The sequence below is a fragment of the Salvelinus fontinalis genome, chromosome 34 (assembly GCF_029448725.1).
Source record: "Salvelinus fontinalis isolate EN_2023a chromosome 34, ASM2944872v1, whole genome shotgun sequence".
NCBI classification, from domain to species: domain Eukaryota; kingdom Metazoa; phylum Chordata; class Actinopteri; order Salmoniformes; family Salmonidae; genus Salvelinus; species Salvelinus fontinalis.
Window position 1 is genome coordinate 2,946,759 of NC_074698.1, and position 21,256 is coordinate 2,968,014.

The 21,256-nt window shown below is 42.6% G+C and overlaps 2 protein-coding genes across 2 annotated transcripts in view; both read right to left on the bottom strand.

The window, feature by feature from the left end:
• LOC129832867 (protein FAM171A2-like) overlaps window positions 1–8,113 on the bottom strand; it is a 76,313-nt gene extending 68,200 nt beyond the window's left edge. Inside the window, exon 1 of the mRNA XM_055896942.1 lies at window positions 7,833–8,113. Coding sequence (XP_055752917.1) covers window positions 7,833–7,998 — 166 coding nt within the window. The 5' untranslated portion in view covers window positions 7,999–8,113. The remainder of the gene's footprint in view (window positions 1–7,832) is intronic.
• A 743-nt stretch (window positions 8,114–8,856) lies between these two features.
• LOC129832869 (integrin alpha-IIb-like) lies at window positions 8,857–18,781 on the bottom strand. The gene is given in 26 exon segments (XM_055896945.1): window positions 8,857–9,188; window positions 9,190–9,221; window positions 9,479–9,560; window positions 9,562–9,587; window positions 9,771–9,872; window positions 10,108–10,224; window positions 10,491–10,589; window positions 10,772–10,924; window positions 11,159–11,264; window positions 11,808–11,888; window positions 12,147–12,229; window positions 12,774–12,866; window positions 13,144–13,291; window positions 13,551–13,618; window positions 13,778–13,888; window positions 14,256–14,407; window positions 14,495–14,550; window positions 15,108–15,215; window positions 15,350–15,395; window positions 16,363–16,551; window positions 16,779–16,914; window positions 17,066–17,141; window positions 17,316–17,368; window positions 17,533–17,598; window positions 17,684–17,727; window positions 18,034–18,781. Coding segments are annotated over 26 exon segments (2,388 nt in total). The 5' UTR covers window positions 18,104–18,781; the 3' UTR covers window positions 8,857–9,097.
• Window positions 18,782–21,256: the final 2,475 nt, after the last annotated feature.

Sequence of the window (21,256 nt, forward strand, 5' to 3'; positions counted from 1 at the left end):
AAAATTCTATGAGTCAGACAGACCCAATCTTTCTAGCCTGGTCCTAGATCTGTTTATGCTGTCTTGCCAACTCCTATGGTCATTGTGACCATATGATTTGGCAAGACAGTACAAACAGATCTGGATCCAGGCTACCACTCTTCAGTAGAAACCAACTAATTTGTACATGCCTCAGCTCCACTCCCAGCAGTAGAATGTATAATTAAAAAGAAATGATTGAATTGCTAATTAGAACTGACCTCTTCTTGACATTGCTTCCATATTTAACATAACCATATATCTACTCTACACTGCCTGCTACTTCCCCTGGACGGTTTAGTGAGACAGCATTTTCACATCACAATATAGCCAGACATTTTTGAGATTCTCAAAAGATCCACAATCCAGATTTTTAGTGGCTAATTATCAAATAATATGACCTGGAGACGTTGTACAGTCGTGGCTAAAAGTTTTGAGAATGACACAAATATACATTTTCACAAAGTCTGCTGCCTCAGTTTGTATGATGGCAATTTGCATATAGTACAGAATGTTGTGAAGAGTGATCAGATGAATTGCAATTAATTGCAAAGTCCCTCTTTGCCATGCAAATGAACTGAATCCCCAAAAAACATTTCCACTGCATTTCAGCCCTGCCACAAAAGGACCAGCTGACATCATGTCAGCGATTATCTCGTTAACACAGGTGTGAGTGTTGACGAGGACAAGGCTGAAGATCACTCTGTCATGCTGATTGAGTTCGAATAACAGACTGGAAGCTTCAAAATAGGGTGGTGCTTGGAATCATTGTTCTTCCTCTGCAATCATGGTTGCCTGCAAGGAAACACATGTCATCATAATTTTTTTGCACAAAAAGGGCTTCACAGGCAAGGATATTGCTTCCAGTAAGATTGCACCTAAATCAACGATTTATCGGATCATCAAGAACTTCAAGGAGAGCGGTTCAATTGTCGTGAAGAAGGCTTCAGGGCGCCCAAGAAAGTCCAGCAAGAGCCAGGACCATCTCCTAAAGTTGATTCAGCTGCGGGATCGGGGCACCACCAGTACAGAGCTTGTTCAGGAATGGCAGCAGGCAGTTGTGAGTGCATCTGCACAGACAGTGAGGCGAAGACTTTTGGAGGATGTCCTGGTGTCAAGAAGGGCAGCAAAGAAGCCACTTCTCTCCAGGAAAAACATCAGGGACAGACTGATATTCTGCAAAAGGTACAGGGATTGGACTGCTGAGGACTGGGGTAAAGTCATTTTATCTGATGAATCCCCTTTCCGATTGTTTGGGGCATCCGAAAAAGAAGACAAGGTGAGCGCTACCATCAGTCATGCCAACAGTAAAGCATCCTGAGACTATTCATGTGTGGGGTTGCTTCTCAGCCAAGGGAGTGGGCTCACTCACAATTTTGCCTAAGAACACAGCCATGAATAAAGAATGGTACCAACACATCCTCCGAGAGCAACTTCTCCCAACCATCCAGGAACAGTTTGGTGACGAACAATGCCTTTTCCAGCATGATGGAGCACCTTGCCATAAGGCAAAAGTGATAACTAAGTGGCTCGGGGAACAAAACATCGATATTTTGGGTCCATGGCCAGGAAACTCCCCAGACCTTAATCCCACTGATAACTTGTGGTCAATCATCAAGAGGCTTGTGGAAAAACAAAACCCCACAAATTCTGACAAACTCCAAGCATTGATTATGCAACAATGGGCTGCCAACCAGTCAGGATGTGGCCCAGAAGATAATTGACAGCATGCCAGGGCGGATTGTAGAGGTCTTGAAAAAGAAGGTTCAACACTGCAAATATTGACTCTTTGCATCAACTTCATGTACTTGTCAATAAAAGCCTTTGACACTTATGAAATGCTTGTAATTATACTTCAGTATTCCATAGTAACATCTGACAAAAATATCTAAAGACACTGAGGCAGCAAACTTTGTGGAAATTAATATTTGTGTCATTCAACAAAACTTTTGGCCACGACTTTATATACTCAATAAAAATATAAACGCAACATGTAAAGTGTTGGTCCCTGTCACGCCCTGGCCTTAGTTATCTTTGTTTTTCTTTATTATTTTAGTTAGGTCAGGGTGTGACATGGGGGATGTTTGTGTGTTTTTGTCTCGTCTAGGGTGTTTGTATTGTCTAGGGGGTGTTTGTAGAGTTCATGTGGTTGTGTTCAGTGTAGGTGTTTATGTAAGTCTATGGTTGCCTAGATTGGTTCTCAATTAGAGACAGCTGTCTATCGTTGTCTCTGATTGGGAGCCATATTTAGGCAGCCATAGCCATTAGGTAGGTTGTCGGTAATTGTCTATGTGTAAGTTGCCAGTGTCTGCACTTATTTGTTTTGTATAGCTTCATGTTCGTTGTTTTGTTAGTTTGTAAAAGTGTTTGTTTCGTCTTCATTAAAAAGGAAGATGTATTGTTATTACGCTGCGCCTTGGTCCTCCTCTCTTTCTCCTGACGATCGTGACAGTCCCATGTTTCATGAGCTGAAACAAAAGATCCCACAAATGTTCCATACGCATAGAAATATGCATTTGTATCATTCTCAAAACTTTTGGCCACGACTGTAGTCCTAATCCATAAGAAAATGGGGTCCCCAACGACCACAATGAAGGAAAAACTCCAGAATAACTGTATATGGTGACTGTAAAGCTTTTTTTGGACCAAAAACAAACCAAAATGTTTGGGCCCACCTGCCGCCTGTTGCCATCCCCTGCCATAGAGGCTCAAAGTGCAGCAGTGTATAGATATGGCCACTATACAGAACAACCACCCTGTGACTGAACGACCCCATGACATCGATAGAAAACGAACAAGAAAATGTACAATTTTGCTTAATAAAAACACAATAAAATCTAGATCTCAGGGTACAGAAGGGACAGTACTGCCAAACAATTACGAATCTGAACAATTATCAATTTGAGATTGTATGGTTCACCTGCCCAGCGGCCGTGGAGAGAACACAAAGCAATGGCAGTCAGCTCACATTAGACCCTTGCCTGGCCAGGCCTTAGCCGGCTATTGTCCGCACACCGGGGCAGGCTGCACAGGTTATCAGACCGATTAGGACAGTCAGGTGTTGCTCATGCAGAAACAGACCAAGAATAACACATTGTTCATGCTTTGGTTGTTGCTTTGGGCAGTGGGCACAGTCAGTCCGCAAGATATACACAGCTGATGCTTTTACATAAACCCCTGAACTCAACAACAGCAACACTGCCTCCATCCTTACAAAATAGTTTTTGTTAAATTAACCTCAGGCGCTAAGTGGCCAGCAATACACCATAGATGTTTGATAATTCAAGGAGACGTACCATAGAAGGATCGACGATCGCACGAGTATCTCAGTTGTGATGGCGCATGTCATTATTAGGGTTTCTTTCAGCCTTGAATGACAGACAGCACCTGGCTCTTGTAAGACAGGTAAACATGACCTTCAAAAAGAAAGCCACAAATGGACGTGTGACAAATCGCCTCAACTGGGTAGGAGACAACATGGAGGTCATTGAGAAGGGAAGGGGCAGGATTCACCATGGACAGATTACCATGGCAATAACATAATGTGACAGAGGGTGGACAAAGAGAAGACACGTTCCACTCAGTCACTCTGATCTGCAGAATTCAGCATGAAATAATGGTAAGATAACCAAGATCAGTTTACATCAAACTGAAGATGACCTTGTATCAAAAAGTTCCCTTTCAGGACAATAATTCAGATATGAGGATTTCTGATGTCAGTGAAAGGTCCATTTTAATTTATTTAAATGAGACCATTTTCATATATAGTATTTCAAAGTACCCTTAACTCCTCTAACATACAAACCTTCTCTCTGGGGATGTCAGGCTTACATTGAATATTGCGCTATTAGACTAAATTATAATGTTATTCATTGAATAAATAACATCCCCATGGCTGGGTTCAATCCATTCTTAATTCATTTCAACAGTATATCATTAATATGTATGCATTGACTACTGATGCTGCAGAGAGTGTGTACAGAAAAAGCGGCATCCCAAATGGCACCCTATTCCCTATGAAGTGCACTACTTTTAACCAGGCCATATCAGAAATTGGGTGCCATTAGCTGGGCCATTTGCCCAACATCTACCTGTAACTAAATATGCATCTTCAAAAGGAGCTGAGCTGATACAAGAAGAGAGTCTGGCACAATTTGACAATGTCCACAGCATCACCCTCCACTGATCTCTGAATTAATTTCCTTTTTCTTCCTAGACCAAGCATTTCATTGGTAATAGTATACTTTGTTTGATAGGCTGTGGTGATTCATCTCGTTCTTGCTGAGCTACTGAGCCGAAAGAACATTGAAGTCACTGTGCCGTTAAAAGAAAGGAATTTCAACTGCGATAAAAAAAGTCAGCCCAAGCTTCACCGGCCTCAACTCAATCCACAAGCGCCAAATTCTTTCAGCTACTCGACTTAGTTTACCACCCAAGCTCTCTGACTGCTTCAAAGGGACCTTTACTTCTGAGGAGAGAATGAGGTCATGAGCTCTATGGTAAAGTAATGAAAGAACACAGTCTGACAAATCAATATGAGGTGAAGGTGCGGTCGTGGTTGACGACAGCACCTTCAAATGAATGAATCAACATTTCCTGTCTCTCCGGTTGGGATACTTTTTAATCAACCCATGGTGTAATAGCATTATATGATGACAAGGTGTTAGAGACTTTGATGTGATTTCCCGTTTGAAAGTGTTTCAAGAAAGTTTAATCTATACAGCTAAACTGCAAGGCAGTGGCCATTTTAGTATGTAAATCTTGGTGGAGCAAAAAAACAACTAAGTGGGATGTATGCCAGCAAAGCCATTACACATAAAAACATAGTTGATATGGCAGACTTGCTTAAACAAATGTGGATTCTACTGACAATTGAGATGTACAATCTATGGCATAAGGGGACGACAAGTGGATAAGAGGCAATCGGCAATTTCGATTAAGACACTAATGAGCAAGCGACGACGGACGTAGTCAATATAACTATTTGTTCAGCACTTTTGAAATGTACAGCGACAGAATTCAGAACATGGGCCATTCTTACAGTGTCCTCCCTGTACACGTCAGAACCGTAGGATAAATAAATGGGGCATATAAACAGACAATGAAAGCTCTTACAATTTTCTATGATTACATTTCTCTAAAACAGGTTATAGGCTATTTGTGCACCACCAAGTTCGAACAGTAGGCGAAATTAGGAGGTAAAAATAGACCAAATTATTAGGATGGGGCATATTGAGCGCCGTTTGGGTCTTTGCGTATCAAAAAAGATGCACGTCATTTAACATTATTTGACGCGTTAAATAAGCTTTAAATTTGACACGTCAAATAGCACAAATATATTTTAGAATATTGTGTGTAATGAATTTGCACGGGCAAGCCAAGCACCACAACTACTATCAGTAGCACTGTCAAAGCAGTATAAAAAAGTAGCCAAACAATCACATACTGGGCCACAAACGATGTGTTTACAATACCGCGTTGGTGAAAATAGACCAAATTATTAGGGTGAGGCACATGGGCTAGTAACAGCTTACTACACAATATACACCTAGTATTACTTAGCTACAGCATACATTTCTCCCTTGCATATTACATAATTTATGCAGCAGCATACAATACATTTTTGGACTCACCTTGTTAGGTGGCACAACCGTTCTTTGTTGGCAAATTTTGTCATCAAACTTTGTCATCAAAGTGGATTTATGGTGGGAACTTGGGGGGAAAAACACAGCCACTCCATTGAATAGCAGGCTAACGTTAGTGGTTTCTTTGCAACTCTCGCAGTTAGCCACTGATTCCTTCCAATCGACTCATTGTTGAATTTGCAATTTAAAAAAAATCTATTATATCTCTTCAAGGATTAAAAAGGATTTGCCAGTAGATTGTCGACTTGATGACAACTGATGATGACTGCTACCTAAGACTTTGAAAGTAACATGTTTGACATGTTGTCCAATCAAAGCTACTGAAGATATAATGTGATTTGATGTCATTCTATCTGTAGCCAATTACCTTGAGCCTTCTTCTCTATGACAGAACCCAAGCTCCTAACATTTTTGAGCTCTAACCTTAGAATTGGGCATGACGTACTGTCCCATGAGTGACAGAAAACGGAGCCAATCGTGACAGAAAACTGAGCCAATCAGGCACAACGCCCTGTATTTTCTGCTGGCTAGCCCCACCACCACAGGAAACACTGAGCTAGGCTGAAACACAAGCATTTTTGAGCTGCCTTACTCAAAAAAAGCAAAAAAAAGACCATGTTTGTATGCGGCTTTATCAACTCAATTACATTTTATTATTTTACATTGTTTGCAAACTGATATGTGACAAGCAAAACATGCAAGCCCCCCCCCTAAAAAAAATATATAAATATATATATTTTTTAAATGTATTTTTTACCTAAAAGTGTGCTGCTCAAAACCCCACCTGCCCTGAACGACGGGTCGCCACTGCTGCAAGGCAAAACTATTAGACCAACCACAACCAGTTTGCTCAGTCGGTGAAACGAGTGGTATTCACATGGATAATCTATGCTTATTCATAGATAACATTAGAGAAGCTAAAAGATTAAAGTACACTGAATTTGACATGTATGGGTTAAGACGCTCTACCCATCTTGACAAGCTTGTCCAAAGCAATAAGCACATCTTCCAGAAATAGGGTTCTTTGGTTGCAAAAAATGTAGCTAATGAAATATAGATAATGGACACAACTTCTTAAAAGCCTGCTTAGCTATAAAAAGAGGTATCTACAAGGAATTGCAACATATTGAAAGCATTTGAACTAAACAGTTGAAGGATAGGCCCAGTTGAAGGATAGGGAACTGTATGAGAGAGGGAGGCTAAAACACTACCAAGCATTGACACGAGCATCCACTTCAAGCACCATAGTCTACTGTCCCAGGACAGCCTATTTAATAATAATAATAATAATAATAATAATAATATGGGAATAAAATTGTGAAAATATTCCTGCAGAGAAACTGAATTGAAATAGGATAAATGAAATGTATCAAAAGTCCTGGGAACCCAAAACAAACATTGTTCAAATGATAATGTCCTTTGGCCATTCATGAGGCCTCTTGGGACATAACAACAATGTCAACAATGGGTGCGTGCAGATGACAGTAGCCAAAACAAGCTCGTCGACCATCTGGCATTCACAAATGCACATGAGCTCGTGCTATACTCTTATTGGCCTATTTTTCTAGCATAGAATGATTTGATTGATTTTGATTTAAAAAAAAAAAAAAAAAAAAGTTCTACTAACCATTGGTGTCTGACGACTGACCATTTGCTAATTGAACATTCTAGCTGGGATCTTCCAGAGTTACATAAAGTTAACGGACCGGGCATGGATAGAAGTTTGAACTAAGCTGACGCCTCATCGTAGCCTAATTGCTATCGCACAGCTCAGATCGCACATGGTAACGGAATAATGCAACTGCTATTGATAGGCTATATAGCCTAGCGTTAGGTTAGATTGACCTACAGATTGAACCTACAGACGGCCCATAAGGGAAGGAGGCTGCAGTTGGGGATCCTTTGTTTCAAAACGGAAGCCCTATTCCATTCTCGAATGCGAAGAAGTAGCCACAAGACTAGAGCAGGCGGCGACTAAATTGTTTCCATTCGTGCCTATATCCTATTATAGCTGAATAAACGCGACGGTTACGTAATAACTCATCCTCATCACTGACAAGGGACACACATAATAACAACAGCCAATGCGTTAGCTGTAGCAGCCAATTAATTCACCACAGACTTTCCCCTCAGAACTCGAATCTTGCCGAATCTCTACGAATAACTCACCAAGCGCTCCCTGGTCCAAAATGGATTTAGCAAGTCCTTCCCAAAGATTGCCGAGAAAAAGAAAGAGAACAAGAAGACGAGGTGTGTGCGGCGGTGGCATTCTTACTGCGACATCATCAATTCCACTTAGGTGGCCATTCATCCATATTGCTTTTGAGGTTGGCATTGAGTGCTCCCTTTTCGCGCTGCCTCGGATGCCCACTCCTTGCTCGGCTCGCGCTCCGGAGTGGCTTCACAATTCCATTGTGCTACGTGGGAGGGGACGCTTGCTCTGCCTTGTTGGTGGTCGTGATCGCCCCCTGACGGTACCAAAGTAGAGTGTGTTCACAGATGGGCCCCCATGAAGGTCTATGGGCCCTTATAAGTCCATCTCAAACCCCATTAGGAGGACAGCGTAATTACAATGTAAGTACACAGTGTTCCATTTCACTTAAAAGTAGGCGACCTATCTGTTTGCCTGCACAATAGCCACTATTCATTCAAATTTGTTTTGAAATGCATATAAAATGTCGGTGTAACAGAAAACCACCAATAGGTGTAAGTACTGTACCCTTCTTGCCATATCTGGGTATTTATTTCTTATTATTTTTTCGATGCGCTGCATAAACACAGGATTGCCCGGTCTATGCATAGTCACTTCACCCGTACAGATTATACAGGGACCCCTGTATATATCCTCGTTATTGTTATTTTATTGTGTTTACTTTTTTACCCTACTTCATTTGGTAAATATTTTCTTAACTCTTCTTGAACTGCACTGTTGGTTAAGGGCTTGTAAGTAGACCTTTCATGGTAAGGTCTACACTTGTTATTCGGCGCATGTGATAAATAACATTGAATTTGAGCGTTATTGTCACTCTAGGGTCTCCCCTCTACAATAACAGGAAGCTGGCTCAGCCTTCAGTGAGTCATGATGGTCTCCCTAACACAATGGTTGCTTATAGAGCATGCCGATGCCATCACACTAACAAGGATATCCCCTCTGGAAGGCCAGTTTGGCTTCAAAAGGACACAGAGTGTTAAATCAAGATGGTAAAGATGATATGTTTATTTTAATACAAAATAGAATAGCTACAAGATACCCTTTAAAAAACATGTTATTTTTTAAATGGTGCATCTTCAGAAAGTGTGCAGTTATAGGGAGTAGAACAAGAAGCCAATTGCAACATTTACAAACCATGTGAAACGGTTTAAAACTCATAAAATGGGTGGGTGTCTGTCAAAACAAATAAATACATAAAACACCAGGGTGATACAGTAGTTGTTTATTCTTGCTTGTCCTCTGTGTTTGGGGGCATCTCAGCGTATTCAGGCTGTCCAGCCCCAGCCAGCTGCTCTGCATTGTCATCATCATCACACGGGGGGACGGTTGCGATTAAAGAACCCCACCTGAAGCATAAACACGAAACATTTACATTTACACATATTGTTTTCTGATTCAGGTTTCCTGTGTGTCATTCTCCTTTATGTCCCCTCCTTTTTTGTCTCCATTCGAACCAATAGTTACAGGTTTGAGAAAAACATAGAATTCATAAAGACTGAGCGATCAATACTTAAGTGATAGCTGAGTAGCGCCATCTAAATGCTCCCCAGTTATGGGGCCCAATCTTGCGCCACCTGCTGTTTGAACTATGTCAGTACATTACCTTCCAGAAGATCAGAGCTAGCAGAGCGAGGAGGAATAGGCCAGAGGGCACAGCCACAACGATCCACCACACCGGCACTTCGAGCCCTCCACACCACACTGGTCTGGGTCTACACACATACACACATGGTCAACTGGCTCCAATTAAATTTGTCCAATGACTACTGAAGAAATGGTTGCTTTGAGAGATATGGTCGTGTGTATAGGCCTCAAGTAATTTACGTCAATAGTAAATAAATGTTGTCTACACACCAGCAGAAGTAGAAAGGGGAAACGTTGGTTCATTTTTTTACCTCAGCCTGTCCACTTGGCAGCTCTTCAGGCTTGATCTTAGAGGGCATATCTATAACCGCATAGCGTGCTATAGAGTGGAGGACATAATTATCATAAGGCCTCTAGGGGAAACAGAATGAGGGTTTCATAATCATTACGGAATAATATCAAAGTAGTAAGATCCTACAAAATGCTATCTCAATTTGATGCAGAGCTGTCTTGGAGCGCTTTTCCTTTCTGCCTAGTCTTGGAGCGCTTTCATTTCTGCCTATGATTGTAGCTATAGTGATAGATTGTGTGGAAAATATGTCACTGTGATATGCTATAGGCTCCCGTATTAGCCTCTCTATCTCTCACCTCCAGGAAAGTTTGTACCCAGAGTCGGGACATCACCTTCACCACAGCGCTCCAGCCTCTTTCCAGACCTTTGGCCTCACACACAAACCTCAGACAGGTATCTCCACTTGTGCAATTCTGTGGAGAAATCGAGAGAGGACCACACCGAAGTGTCAACGTTTTTCCCCCCATGACACATCAATGGAATGTCCCCATCCACCTGAGAGATGCAATATTTTGTTGTACAACCCCCTCTTGTGGCATATATAGAATATTGCAAGTTATCTCTGAAATTACAGTAAAGTGGAACTAGCCTACTGTACAGCATCAAGTAAAGACAAGACAGTTTGATTGTACACTGATGCACGTCATTATGTTAATCGCAGGAAGCGACACTTGTTTACCACGTGAACGGTCTCTTTGCGCTGAGGCTCCAGTCGTTCCACCTCATTCTGTTTAACCTTGTACACTGTACCAACAGTAGCATTCCCGGTCTTAACCAACTGCCAAAACAAAAGACTATACTCCAGTTTCATATAACCAAAACATCAAAAGAATAATAGAAAATATATTTTTTGCTTTCCCTTTAAATAAAACATAATGAATGGAAAAACATGTTTTTTTCGTTACAGAAAGATTTGCTGTCTGGCACACTGCAGGGCCACACCATGGCTACCTCTCTCACCTGATATGGGTCGATGTCAGGGGAGTCAGTGTGGCAGATGAGGAAGTCCTCGGAGGCGTTAGCGAACGCATAGAGAAGTAAGTCTCCATGGTGATGGGTGGGGAACTCTACTACCACCCTGGCGTTGACCGTGCTCGGACCCAGGTTTCTCAACTGAGTGTTTCAACACAAAAACACATGCTTTCAGATTTCACTCACTAACTTGTATCTCATTGTCTTTGTATAAATATGAAATAATGTATGCAAACACTCTATAACGGCCTTATGGACTCTTCAAATAGATGTTATGCATTTTGGCCTAGAACTGCACCAACCTCAGAGAGACAAATGTCTTAAACGCTTTGTTTCTTTTCTGAGTGAACCACTGAGTGAACAATATAAGGTTACCTCATAGACGTGTTCCACTAGCGGGCCAACCTCATCCAGGTCGTCAGGCTGCTCCTTCTGTTCCCACTTGGCAATGGGCAAGACACACTCAGGTGGAGAGGAGCCCCTGTCCAAAAAACAACAGGCTACAAGGGTGGACCAAATGTTGAGGACTACACTGAGAACACTAGCCTGGTCCTAGATAGGTTTGTACTCTCTTGCACTGTCTTGCCAACACACATATGGTTGTTGTGATGCATGGTAGTGCAGACAGTAGATCTGGCATCCGACAGATGGCCTCATTTCTCACTGATCTTAGTGGGATATAGGGATCAGACTGCTTCAGGATGCTTAATTTGCACCTCTTACTCATATAGTTAAGTAGTCCTGGTGATAATTAGTAACTACATGTCCGGGGAAAGCTAATAACTACAAGGACAAGAGGAAACCATGCTGTTACTGTACCGTAATACGCTCGCATTAGGACAACATCGTCCAATGGCAAACATCACTAATCCCTTTTGGATACTAGATATTCAGTCTGCTACTAGTCTGGCAAGGCAGCTCTGAATTGTCACACAGAAAGTGTGTCACAGGAGGAGTGCTCGTTTCCATGGTAGAACAAAACAGCACAGTTTATGGCTCTGATGATAATTGGAGGACAACCCACCCCCGCATCTCCAGAGCTGCTTCAGCGCTGACATCGATCCTCAGATGGGCCACATTACTGTCAGGATTCTGGCTGTTCTTGCTAGAGATTATAAAGGAGGGAAGAAGCTGAACGAAATGTTGAACATTTCCCTTGTGTCATTAGAAAAGCCATGAACCTTCAGCTGACACCTTGAAGGTCTAAAATACAGACAACTTGGATTAACAAGAATGTCAACTATATGCATCTCAGAGACTCCAAACGTGCCTTACATTGTGTTGATTTCCCCATTAAAATGTTGTATTAACACAAAAGCAATGCCTTGGTAGCATCGAGGGCATTAAAATCACAAGACGGGACGAAATTTTGATCTGTAATGTGAATGACACGTGGCTCTCCACCTTCTCCAGGTTCCCCACGCTGAAGAACAGACCGGCCTGGAGCTACGACAGACAGAGAGAAAAACATACTGTACAGTATCATTCAGACCGACAGGATAACAGCACTACTGCAAACACATAGTCACATGTCATCCACGTCCGTTGACAGTAAAGACCCAGAATGGCCGGACGCCTCCTTGATGCTTTCACACATTCACAGGAACCCAGAGCACACAGTGACATGTCTGGGTGACACATTCACACCTACCCCTCCCCTTGCACTAGCTATGGTTAATCCTATTGAATTACTATTATTCTATGTGCAACTCTATGCCAACTCAGTGTGTCCGGCCAGAGTTTGGAAGGCTGGGAGTTCGATCCCCGGCCAAGTTATACTACAGACTGTAATAATTGGATCTGATGGGTCTCTGCTTGGCACTCAGACAGCATTAAGGAGATTGGGGTTAAGGCTCTGTGATAGATTAGTGTCCTGTCCCATCAAGCCGCCTCACGCTACAGAAACAGGAGATAGGCTCCTGCTCCAATGAGCTGTTCTGGCTCGTGCAAGGGTTTTTACTTTCACTATATTTAATGACATGGTGGTTACCTTCTGGCCCTGCTTCATAGGGTTTCCCAGCTCACAGATCACCACCACCGTCTGGTTCTCCTTCTTCTGAGCGCAGATCAACCTGCTGAAGCCCTGGGAGAGTTGGAAAACTCATTATATAGCACACTATTTTTGACCAGGGCCCGTGAGGCTCTTGTCAAAAGTAGTGCACTACTGTGTATAGGGAATAGGGTGCCATTTCAGACTCAGACAGTGTGTTTTACATAGGGCCAGTAGGTAATGCTGACCACGTAACATGACCAGCAAAACTCTGGGCTCATAGTTTTTCCCTGCAGGTCACATGCGTGGGACAGTTGATGTCACTCTGTTAACAGTTCCCTTTTATTATGAGCAGGAGAGTGACAGTCACCTCTCTGTCAGTCACCATACTCTGGTAGTGTGTGTTGGCAGGTGGGCGTATCTCCAGCTCGGTCTCGTAGGCCCCCTCTCCTCGGTTCTCCGCTGTGATGACCAGCAGAGCAGGGTGGTCATCCCCTATCAGAAGACGGCCGGTACCTCTGAGGATGGGTCAAAGGTCGAGGCGTAAAGGCCTGTATAGTAGACCGGAATAAAATGCTCTGACTAGACAATCATTTCCCTGATATTCAGTTTCCTGCATGGTTCGTAGTACAAATAAAAAAAGTCAAATGTAAGCCTATTTTCCCTCGCACTGATCCCATGAGATATCACTTGGCCAATGTCTTGAAAATGTAGAGTGACCAAGAAAACAGATGACACAACTGAGTGATGTGCAACTCAGGGGAGTATGACACTCACGCTTCAGAAGTCAGCCTCAGGTCAGGGACACAGACATTGTCCTCTCCGCAGTCCAGAATGATCCTGGTCTGCACAACACACAGATACATACACACATTTGTATACCCAAAGAAACACACACATTTGCTAATTCATAGGTTGCAACTATGTAATTACCACTTATAACATGTTATTCCTTTGCAAACTAAAATGTATTAATATATTAGGAATGTAATGTGTGATGTCACCTGTGCGACCACAGCTCTCTGGCCATGCAGCATGGTCTCCTGGGAGTTGGACAGGCTGTAGTTCAGGGAGATGGAAATGGGGCTCAGCTTGTCCTTGAACTCTGACTCATGCTGGAAAGAGAGACACGATGCAGTACTGACATCGATGCAATTTACCCTCGATTCAATTTTAAATTCAGTAAAGATCTACTGCAGTTTAGTGGATCACGTAGTGTTAAGACAATATCAATCTACTCCCCTTTCAGGTTTTTCCTGTTACCACTGACAATGGCAGTGTTCACAACATTTTTGTGAGGTTACTAATTGTATTGTGATTGGAGCCTGTTGTAGTGTCACGTCAATTGAATGGCCACTTGGGAGCATCAGCCTGATAAGAACACTGCTGCACCATTATGGTTTTATTTCAGGTTTTGAGCTCTGACCATTGTAATACAAAATACAGGCCTATAAATTGGCTAAATTGGCACAAGCAACTCACCCTTAGGTAAGCGGTTTGGTTCCTGCAGACCACTCCCACATCTCTCTGAATGGTTAGCTGGAAATACTCTTGGGGCAGATTTGTGTGCAGCAACAGGGTCCTCCTGGCCATTGGCTGTTTCATCTTGTCCAGCTGAAGCTCTGCATCTAGAACTACAAGTGTGGATTTAGAGTATCTTGAACAAGGAGAATATATATATGTTTCCTCAGGAATAAATGACTTCAGTATGCGTCTCCTACCTATCTCCTCTGGAATGCTGTGGCCAGACACACTAATGCACATCATGACTGTGAAGCTGTAAGGAGAGAGACAGACCACATCAGTCATAATGTCATTCTGAATTTACAATAACAAATTCACACGACACCACGGGAAAGATCAGTCTAACACAACCGGGAACTGTCCAGGCATGTCACACATCTCGATAATATGTTAGGCACCTAGGACACTACAGGAATTCGACATAGTGCCAATACGTGCATTCTTGCCGTGCCCACCAACATTTGTCCATCAGAAATGTTCTTCCCAGTTGGCCAAAAATACAATAACATTCCTGCAGCAGTGAGTTGGGTTAATGACATAGCCACGGGAAGTAGGGGTGCTGAGGGTGCTGCAGCACCCCCTGTAAAATCAGAATAAAAAATAACATTGATAAAAAAAGTATTGCACTGGACCTTTAATAGTGCTGTATTAGCAGACCGATAGTGTCTGTAGTGAAGGGCACCACCCCACCCCTCGAAAAAAATTAAATATCAAATATACATCATAATTAACGCAGCACCAAACAACTTCGAGGCTATGGTTAATGCCTACACTAGCGGTATGATAGTCTGGTATGAGAATAATGTTTACCAGGCCACAGGCTCGTTGGTGGTGGTGCGCTCACACTCCTTCACATCTGGGTTCAGGAAGTCAGGGTAGAGGGAGAGTTGGGTCTTTGCCATCACCACGGCTTGAGCCCTGGTACCACCCCATACAGACAGAGAATAGACATTCTGGGTACATTGTGAATGCAAAATGTTAAACTTCTACAGATAACATTTCTCAAGTTATTTTAAAGTAACAAATAAACTGTTTATCTCACACTACTGTACCTGTACACAGCAATCTTATTGACTCCCCATGCACCAACAATTAGATCTGTGAGGCAACAAAGATTGATAGTAACAAGTTGCAAGCTCTTCTTTTTCTAGTCTTGAAACATAAGAAATATAGGGTCATGAAACAGCTTTGGGGAAAAAGTGACATTATCGATAGCACTTTCTCATGAAAGGGTACCAAAAAATAGTCCATGGGATTGATCGCCCTTTGGTAACAGCCAGGACCTCTGCTTTCATATCACAGTGACTCCTAAGAAACTAAAAGTAGGAAACAAAACTATTTAAGGAAAGAGGTCAGCTGGAAAAAAAAGAAATCGTTTTCACAGTGACCAGTTTGTCTCAAAGAGTTGAACTGTCGCGGGCTCACTGGGGAGTATCTTTAAAAGCCAGAGGTGTTGCACATCAAAAAGCATTGCTGTGTTGAGTAGCTCACTAGTCTCCAAGAGACACCAAATGTATCTCCATTTAGTTCTCTCCCCCGACAAATTTCGGCCCCTCCACTGGATGAGTGGCCTTTCTGTTTCTCGCTCGTGTGTCCAAGAAACTTTGCTTTTGCCTCCAGGGGACGTTTTTACTGGGACTGAAAGGAACAAGGACTTTGTTAAGTAGTGGCAATATGTCCTTGGGTAGTAGTCAGCTACAAAGAAAAGGACAACAGCAATCTTTGCTGCTGCTGTTGAACTGCGCCAGAGGCTGATAGTGGAGACGTAAGGGAACAGAGTGACCTCCAAGTGATCTTACAGTTTGACATCTCCAAGTGGTCTTGGCAGGATTGACACTGTGGCTTGACAAGAGAGGTAGGGACATTGTTGGGAATGGTTGGCGGAGTAAGGGTTGTTGTTCCATAACTTCTGAAATCTTGATGAGATTATTATTTCACGATTTTGGGCTAGAATCAATTATTCAAGTCAAAACACATGTATAACCCAAATATAATCAAATCCACATCTATTCTAAATCAAGGTAAGCAAGCCCACAGTTTTCGAAGAGTTTGTTTTCAGACTAACCTGGGTAGCCATTTGAATCAATGTCAGTGGCTCCTCTCAGGGTGAAGCCAAACTGTGCTGGAGAGGGACCTAGGGACCGGAAGGGACTCTCAATGACCTGGGTATACTGGGGAGACAGTCCATCGCTAGTCCCCATGTAGATGAAAACCCTCCCTTCAATGCCTGAGGATGGGACTCCCACAGCAACATCTGAGAGAGAGGGGGAGAGCGAGAGAGACAGAAACGCTTTCCAGTGATGAGTAATCCATGGACAGAGTGCATTGAAACACTGCTATAACAAAAGCATTCCCCACCATTAGAAAATGGAGCATTTCAAGAGGGAATCATGAAATCAAAAATTGCCCCTGAGGCAGTTACTATATTAGAAGGGAAGATACATATATTATAAGTCAAATGACTGTATATCAGAGCTTCACCATTAAAACCGTCATTGTCCAGGTCACTGAGGGGGGCGATGGTGCTGCCAAAGCGTCCGTACACCTGGGAACCTGTCAGCTTCTGGTCTGGCTTGGAGTGGAAGGTGGAGCGCCCTCTCTGCAGGTACAAACTCACCTGGGAAAGGATTACACACATCCATTATCTCGGAGCAAGTGCTGGGTATAAAAACAATTGTTAATTAAAGGTGAATGGAGACTGCACACTATGAACATAGATTTATTTGATAACCTGATGAGCCCTGGGTGGTCGAAATGTTTTCACTCACCTGGCCCACCTCCTGCAACTGCTGGCCCGACACACGCTCCATGAAGAGAGGCGCCCCGAATAGGATATCATCTCGTCTGTATTAAACAGAGGACAGAGCAAGAATGGCTGGACATTTGATTTATTTTTCATGGTTCCTCGAGACAGCAAACCGGTGACCAGTGGCTTAGATGTTATCAGATGGTTAATTCATGTTTAATGCTTCAATGATTATGGACAAAAAAAAAGTAAGAAAGAGAGTTCTGACATACCCATCATTGTTAATATCAGTCACTGCAACGCTGTGGCCAAAGTAAGAGGCCACCTGCAAGATAAGTTGCATGTAGTTTTGAGTGGACTACGTTGCTCATCACTCAGATATCAAAACAAAGCCCTATCTGTATAGACATGTCACATAGTGATCACTTCGTCACTCTCCTGTAAACAAGTAAATACAAATAAAATATGATTATGTAAATATAGTCTCACCTGAGAGCCTAAGAATGTGTGTTTCACTCTCAAAAAGGCAAGTGTATTTCCATTATAGATTTTGACCTGGATAAAAAAACATTAGCTTAGATCACTCTCTAATAAATTAACATGAAAAGTAAATGATCATAACAACATCGGGAGCCCTTACTGAGCCTGCTGTGTTGCGGTCATTAGGCACTCCAACCACATAATCTGAAACAGAAAATACATACTTGTACTGGATTTTAAACACAATAAAACAGACTTAATTCATTAAGTATTAAGAAATGTTTCAACCTTTTGCATCTTGTACAGCTGTCACTATCTCTACCAGTTACTAACAGTGTAATTTCCTAGCCTGGGCACCACTCTGTGGCCCAATGTGCTAACATTCCATTCCTCGTCATGGCAAACATGAACAAATGTTTGGCATGACAATGAGTTGGAATGATAGTACAAACTGGGACCAGCTTAGTAATTATCTGGTTGTGTGGACACTTTTGACGGAAACTTTCTCACCTGGTATTGAGTCTCCAGTAAACTCGCCAGCGGCCACAGAATACCCTGTTGGTGAACCAGTGTAATGCATCAACCTTTCTGGTTTATTGAACTAATGATAAAGTCGCTGAATATCATTGGACCGAATATTTTAGGCCAGTGGTTCTCAAACCTCTTCTCGGGGTAGCACACCTGATTCAACTTGTCAACTAATCATCAAGCCCTTGATTAGGTGCATTTGGTTTGCTAGAAGTGGATGATTCTTTATTTACTCAGAACACCAAACAAAACAACAAAAGAATAACGAACGTCACATTCTGTAGGCTTCACAGAGCTAACAAAAACAACATCCCACAAAACTAAGGTGGCAAAACAGGCTGCCTAAGTATGATTCCCAATCAGAGACAACGATAGACAGCTGTCCCTGATTGAGAACCATACCGGCCAAAACATAGAAATAAAGAACATAGAGTTTCCCACCCGAGTCATACCCTGACCAACCAAACATGGAGAATAAAAAGATCTCTACGGTCAGGGCGTGACACAAACAGCATTTGGAGAAGACACTTTACTAATGTTTACACATATTTATACATATTTATTTCATAATATTCCACGGTAATATTAGTAAACTAAAGCAGACAGGTTGCCTCCCACATTAACAATGTTTGACATTATTTACGAGACTAGTAATTTGATAATTCATCATGCTCAGTCATCATCAACCTTCCTGGAGACATCCTAACAACAGGGCTATTAATGTACACATTTATCCTAGAAGTGTTGATGAATGCAATAATGGAAGCCACCATAATTATGGAAGCCACCAGCCTAAGAACCATAGATGGTGACATTTTATATTTCTTGTATTTTACTGTTTGTCCACCCCATTTTTGGTCAATGCTCCAGCAGCAGAAGCAACCGACCCCCATTCCCCAGCAGCCTCAGCAATTGTGGCATCCAGCTCCAATGACCCAGCAGCAAATGTTATGCCCCAGAAATTTTATGTCCTAGCAGTTTTACATCAGTGTGGTAGGCAATCTAGTTTAATCAGGCTAATCATTTTTTTTTACACACTACGAAACACCAGATGGCACATGTTACCTTGAAAGTAGTAGCCTCCAGGGGCACCAATGAGGAGCCTTCCCTCCTAGAATAGTACAGCAAGAAACCAATCAAATCATTGTTATAGATGGTATCATAACACTGTTGGTGTAATTACTACCTTACAGTATCACAAACTATGTGGATCTAACCATTACTGATCTAATCTGCTACATTACTGTGTAATATATAACCTTATATGAATCAAAAAGATCAAGTTTGATGAGAAATGTTTGGAGCGCGGGCACCTTTGTTATGTCGGAGCTAAATCCCACTTCACAGTATCGTCTGTCGTTCTCTGAGAATCAAGATTAGGATGAAAGATGAAAACACACAGAGTAGAAGAAAAAAGACAGCAGGCAAACGTGTGAACATGAAGTCGTCTGCTGTTTTAAGAAGGAATACACTAGTAGTTCTGTGGCATAGCAGGGACAATAATCCTCATTTACCACCACAGTTCTGACTCGATGCTTGTTGGGCTGCGTTTACACAGGCAGCCCAATTCTGATCAGAATTGGGCTGCATGCATAACCGCAGCCTTTGAGTTTTGAGTGGACAACAGAGGAACCTGTTACTGTACTGTACAGGTACTACTTGCATGACTAATATCTCTTACTGTACTTCCGGGCTTTGTAAACCTTCTCAGTCATGATGTCCCTGCAGGGGGAGAAGTTGACCGTTTCCCCTGTCAGTGTGTTCAACACTAGGCAGTTCCCCACTGGAGTGTTCTGGGCCTCATCACGTTCACCCACGTCTACCACGTTCCAGTGGAACAGGGGGGCACAGGCCTGGCGCAGGGGGATGGAGGGAGAGAGAGAAGGGAGGAGAGAGAGAAAGAGAAAGAGGGGGAGAAGGAAAGTGAGATAGAGATAAAGAGAAGGGTAAAACAAAGTGATGTAGGGAATGACAGCAGGGGAAAGAAAGTAAATTAAGAAGGACCAGAAGATTGGTTGGGAGAAACAGAATGTTAGAAGGAAAATGACAGTGCGAGAGGAAAGAAAATAAATGAAGGGAGGGAGAGGGATTGTGTAAAAGATTTCGAGGATCGATATCTGACACATTCTATACTGCAAGGTGACTGTATACAGCGGCCTTCAGACTCAACACAATGAATGACTGGTTTATGAGGATTCAAAGAGTCGGAGACAGTGCGAAGCGTAATGTGCTACAATGGCTGGAAAAACTCACCACAATGTCGTTTCCAGAGGATCGCACAGTAGCGCCAAACCACTGGTGGGACTTTGAAGACCTTATCACTAAGTTCTGGTGAGGATAAACCTCATCACCTGTATTGACATCAGACAGCTCAGTTTGTCAACCTGTTTTTTAATTGAGCCCAGAATAAATAAATACCTACTTTACTTACTTACTGATCTACAGTATGCTAATATGTTCACAGCATCAATTAAAAAAAAATAGAAATGCATGAATAGGACTTTTGATACTTAAAGGATTAACTTTTGTGTCAAAGGTCATGGTAGTACAGGCCCCTCCTGTCTGTGCCCAGGGACAGAGATACACAGCCCCTGCCTCAGTGACTCCTGGCTGACTGGTGTTGGCTCTGGTGGCCCCAACCACAACACTGAGGCTGTGGGACAGGAAATACTAGGGTTAAAATAACCTCTTTGGGATTTCAGACAAGCATCTGATGAAAAGCCATTCAAACTCCACATACCTTGCCCAATTTAATATAAGAGTAATACCAGCATATACACTACATGACCCAAAGTATGTGGACACCTGCTCGTCAAACATCACATTCCAAAATCATGGGCATTATTATGGAGTTGTTCTCCCCTGTGCTGCTATAACAGCCTCCACTCTTCTGGGAAGACTTTCCACTAGATGCTGGAACATTGCTGCAGGGACTTTCTTCCATTCAGCTACGAGAACGTTAGTGAGATTGGGCACTGATGTTGGGCGATTAGGCTTGGCTCGCAGTCGGCGTTCCAATTCATCCCAAAGGTGTTTGATGGGGTTGAGGTCGGGGCTCTGTGCAGGAGAGTTCTTCAACACCGATCTCGACAAACCATTTCTGTATGGACCTCGTTTGTCAATGGGGCATTGTCATGCTGAAACAGGAAAGGGCCTTCCACAAACTGTTGCCACAAAGTTGTAAGCACAGAATCATCTAGAATGT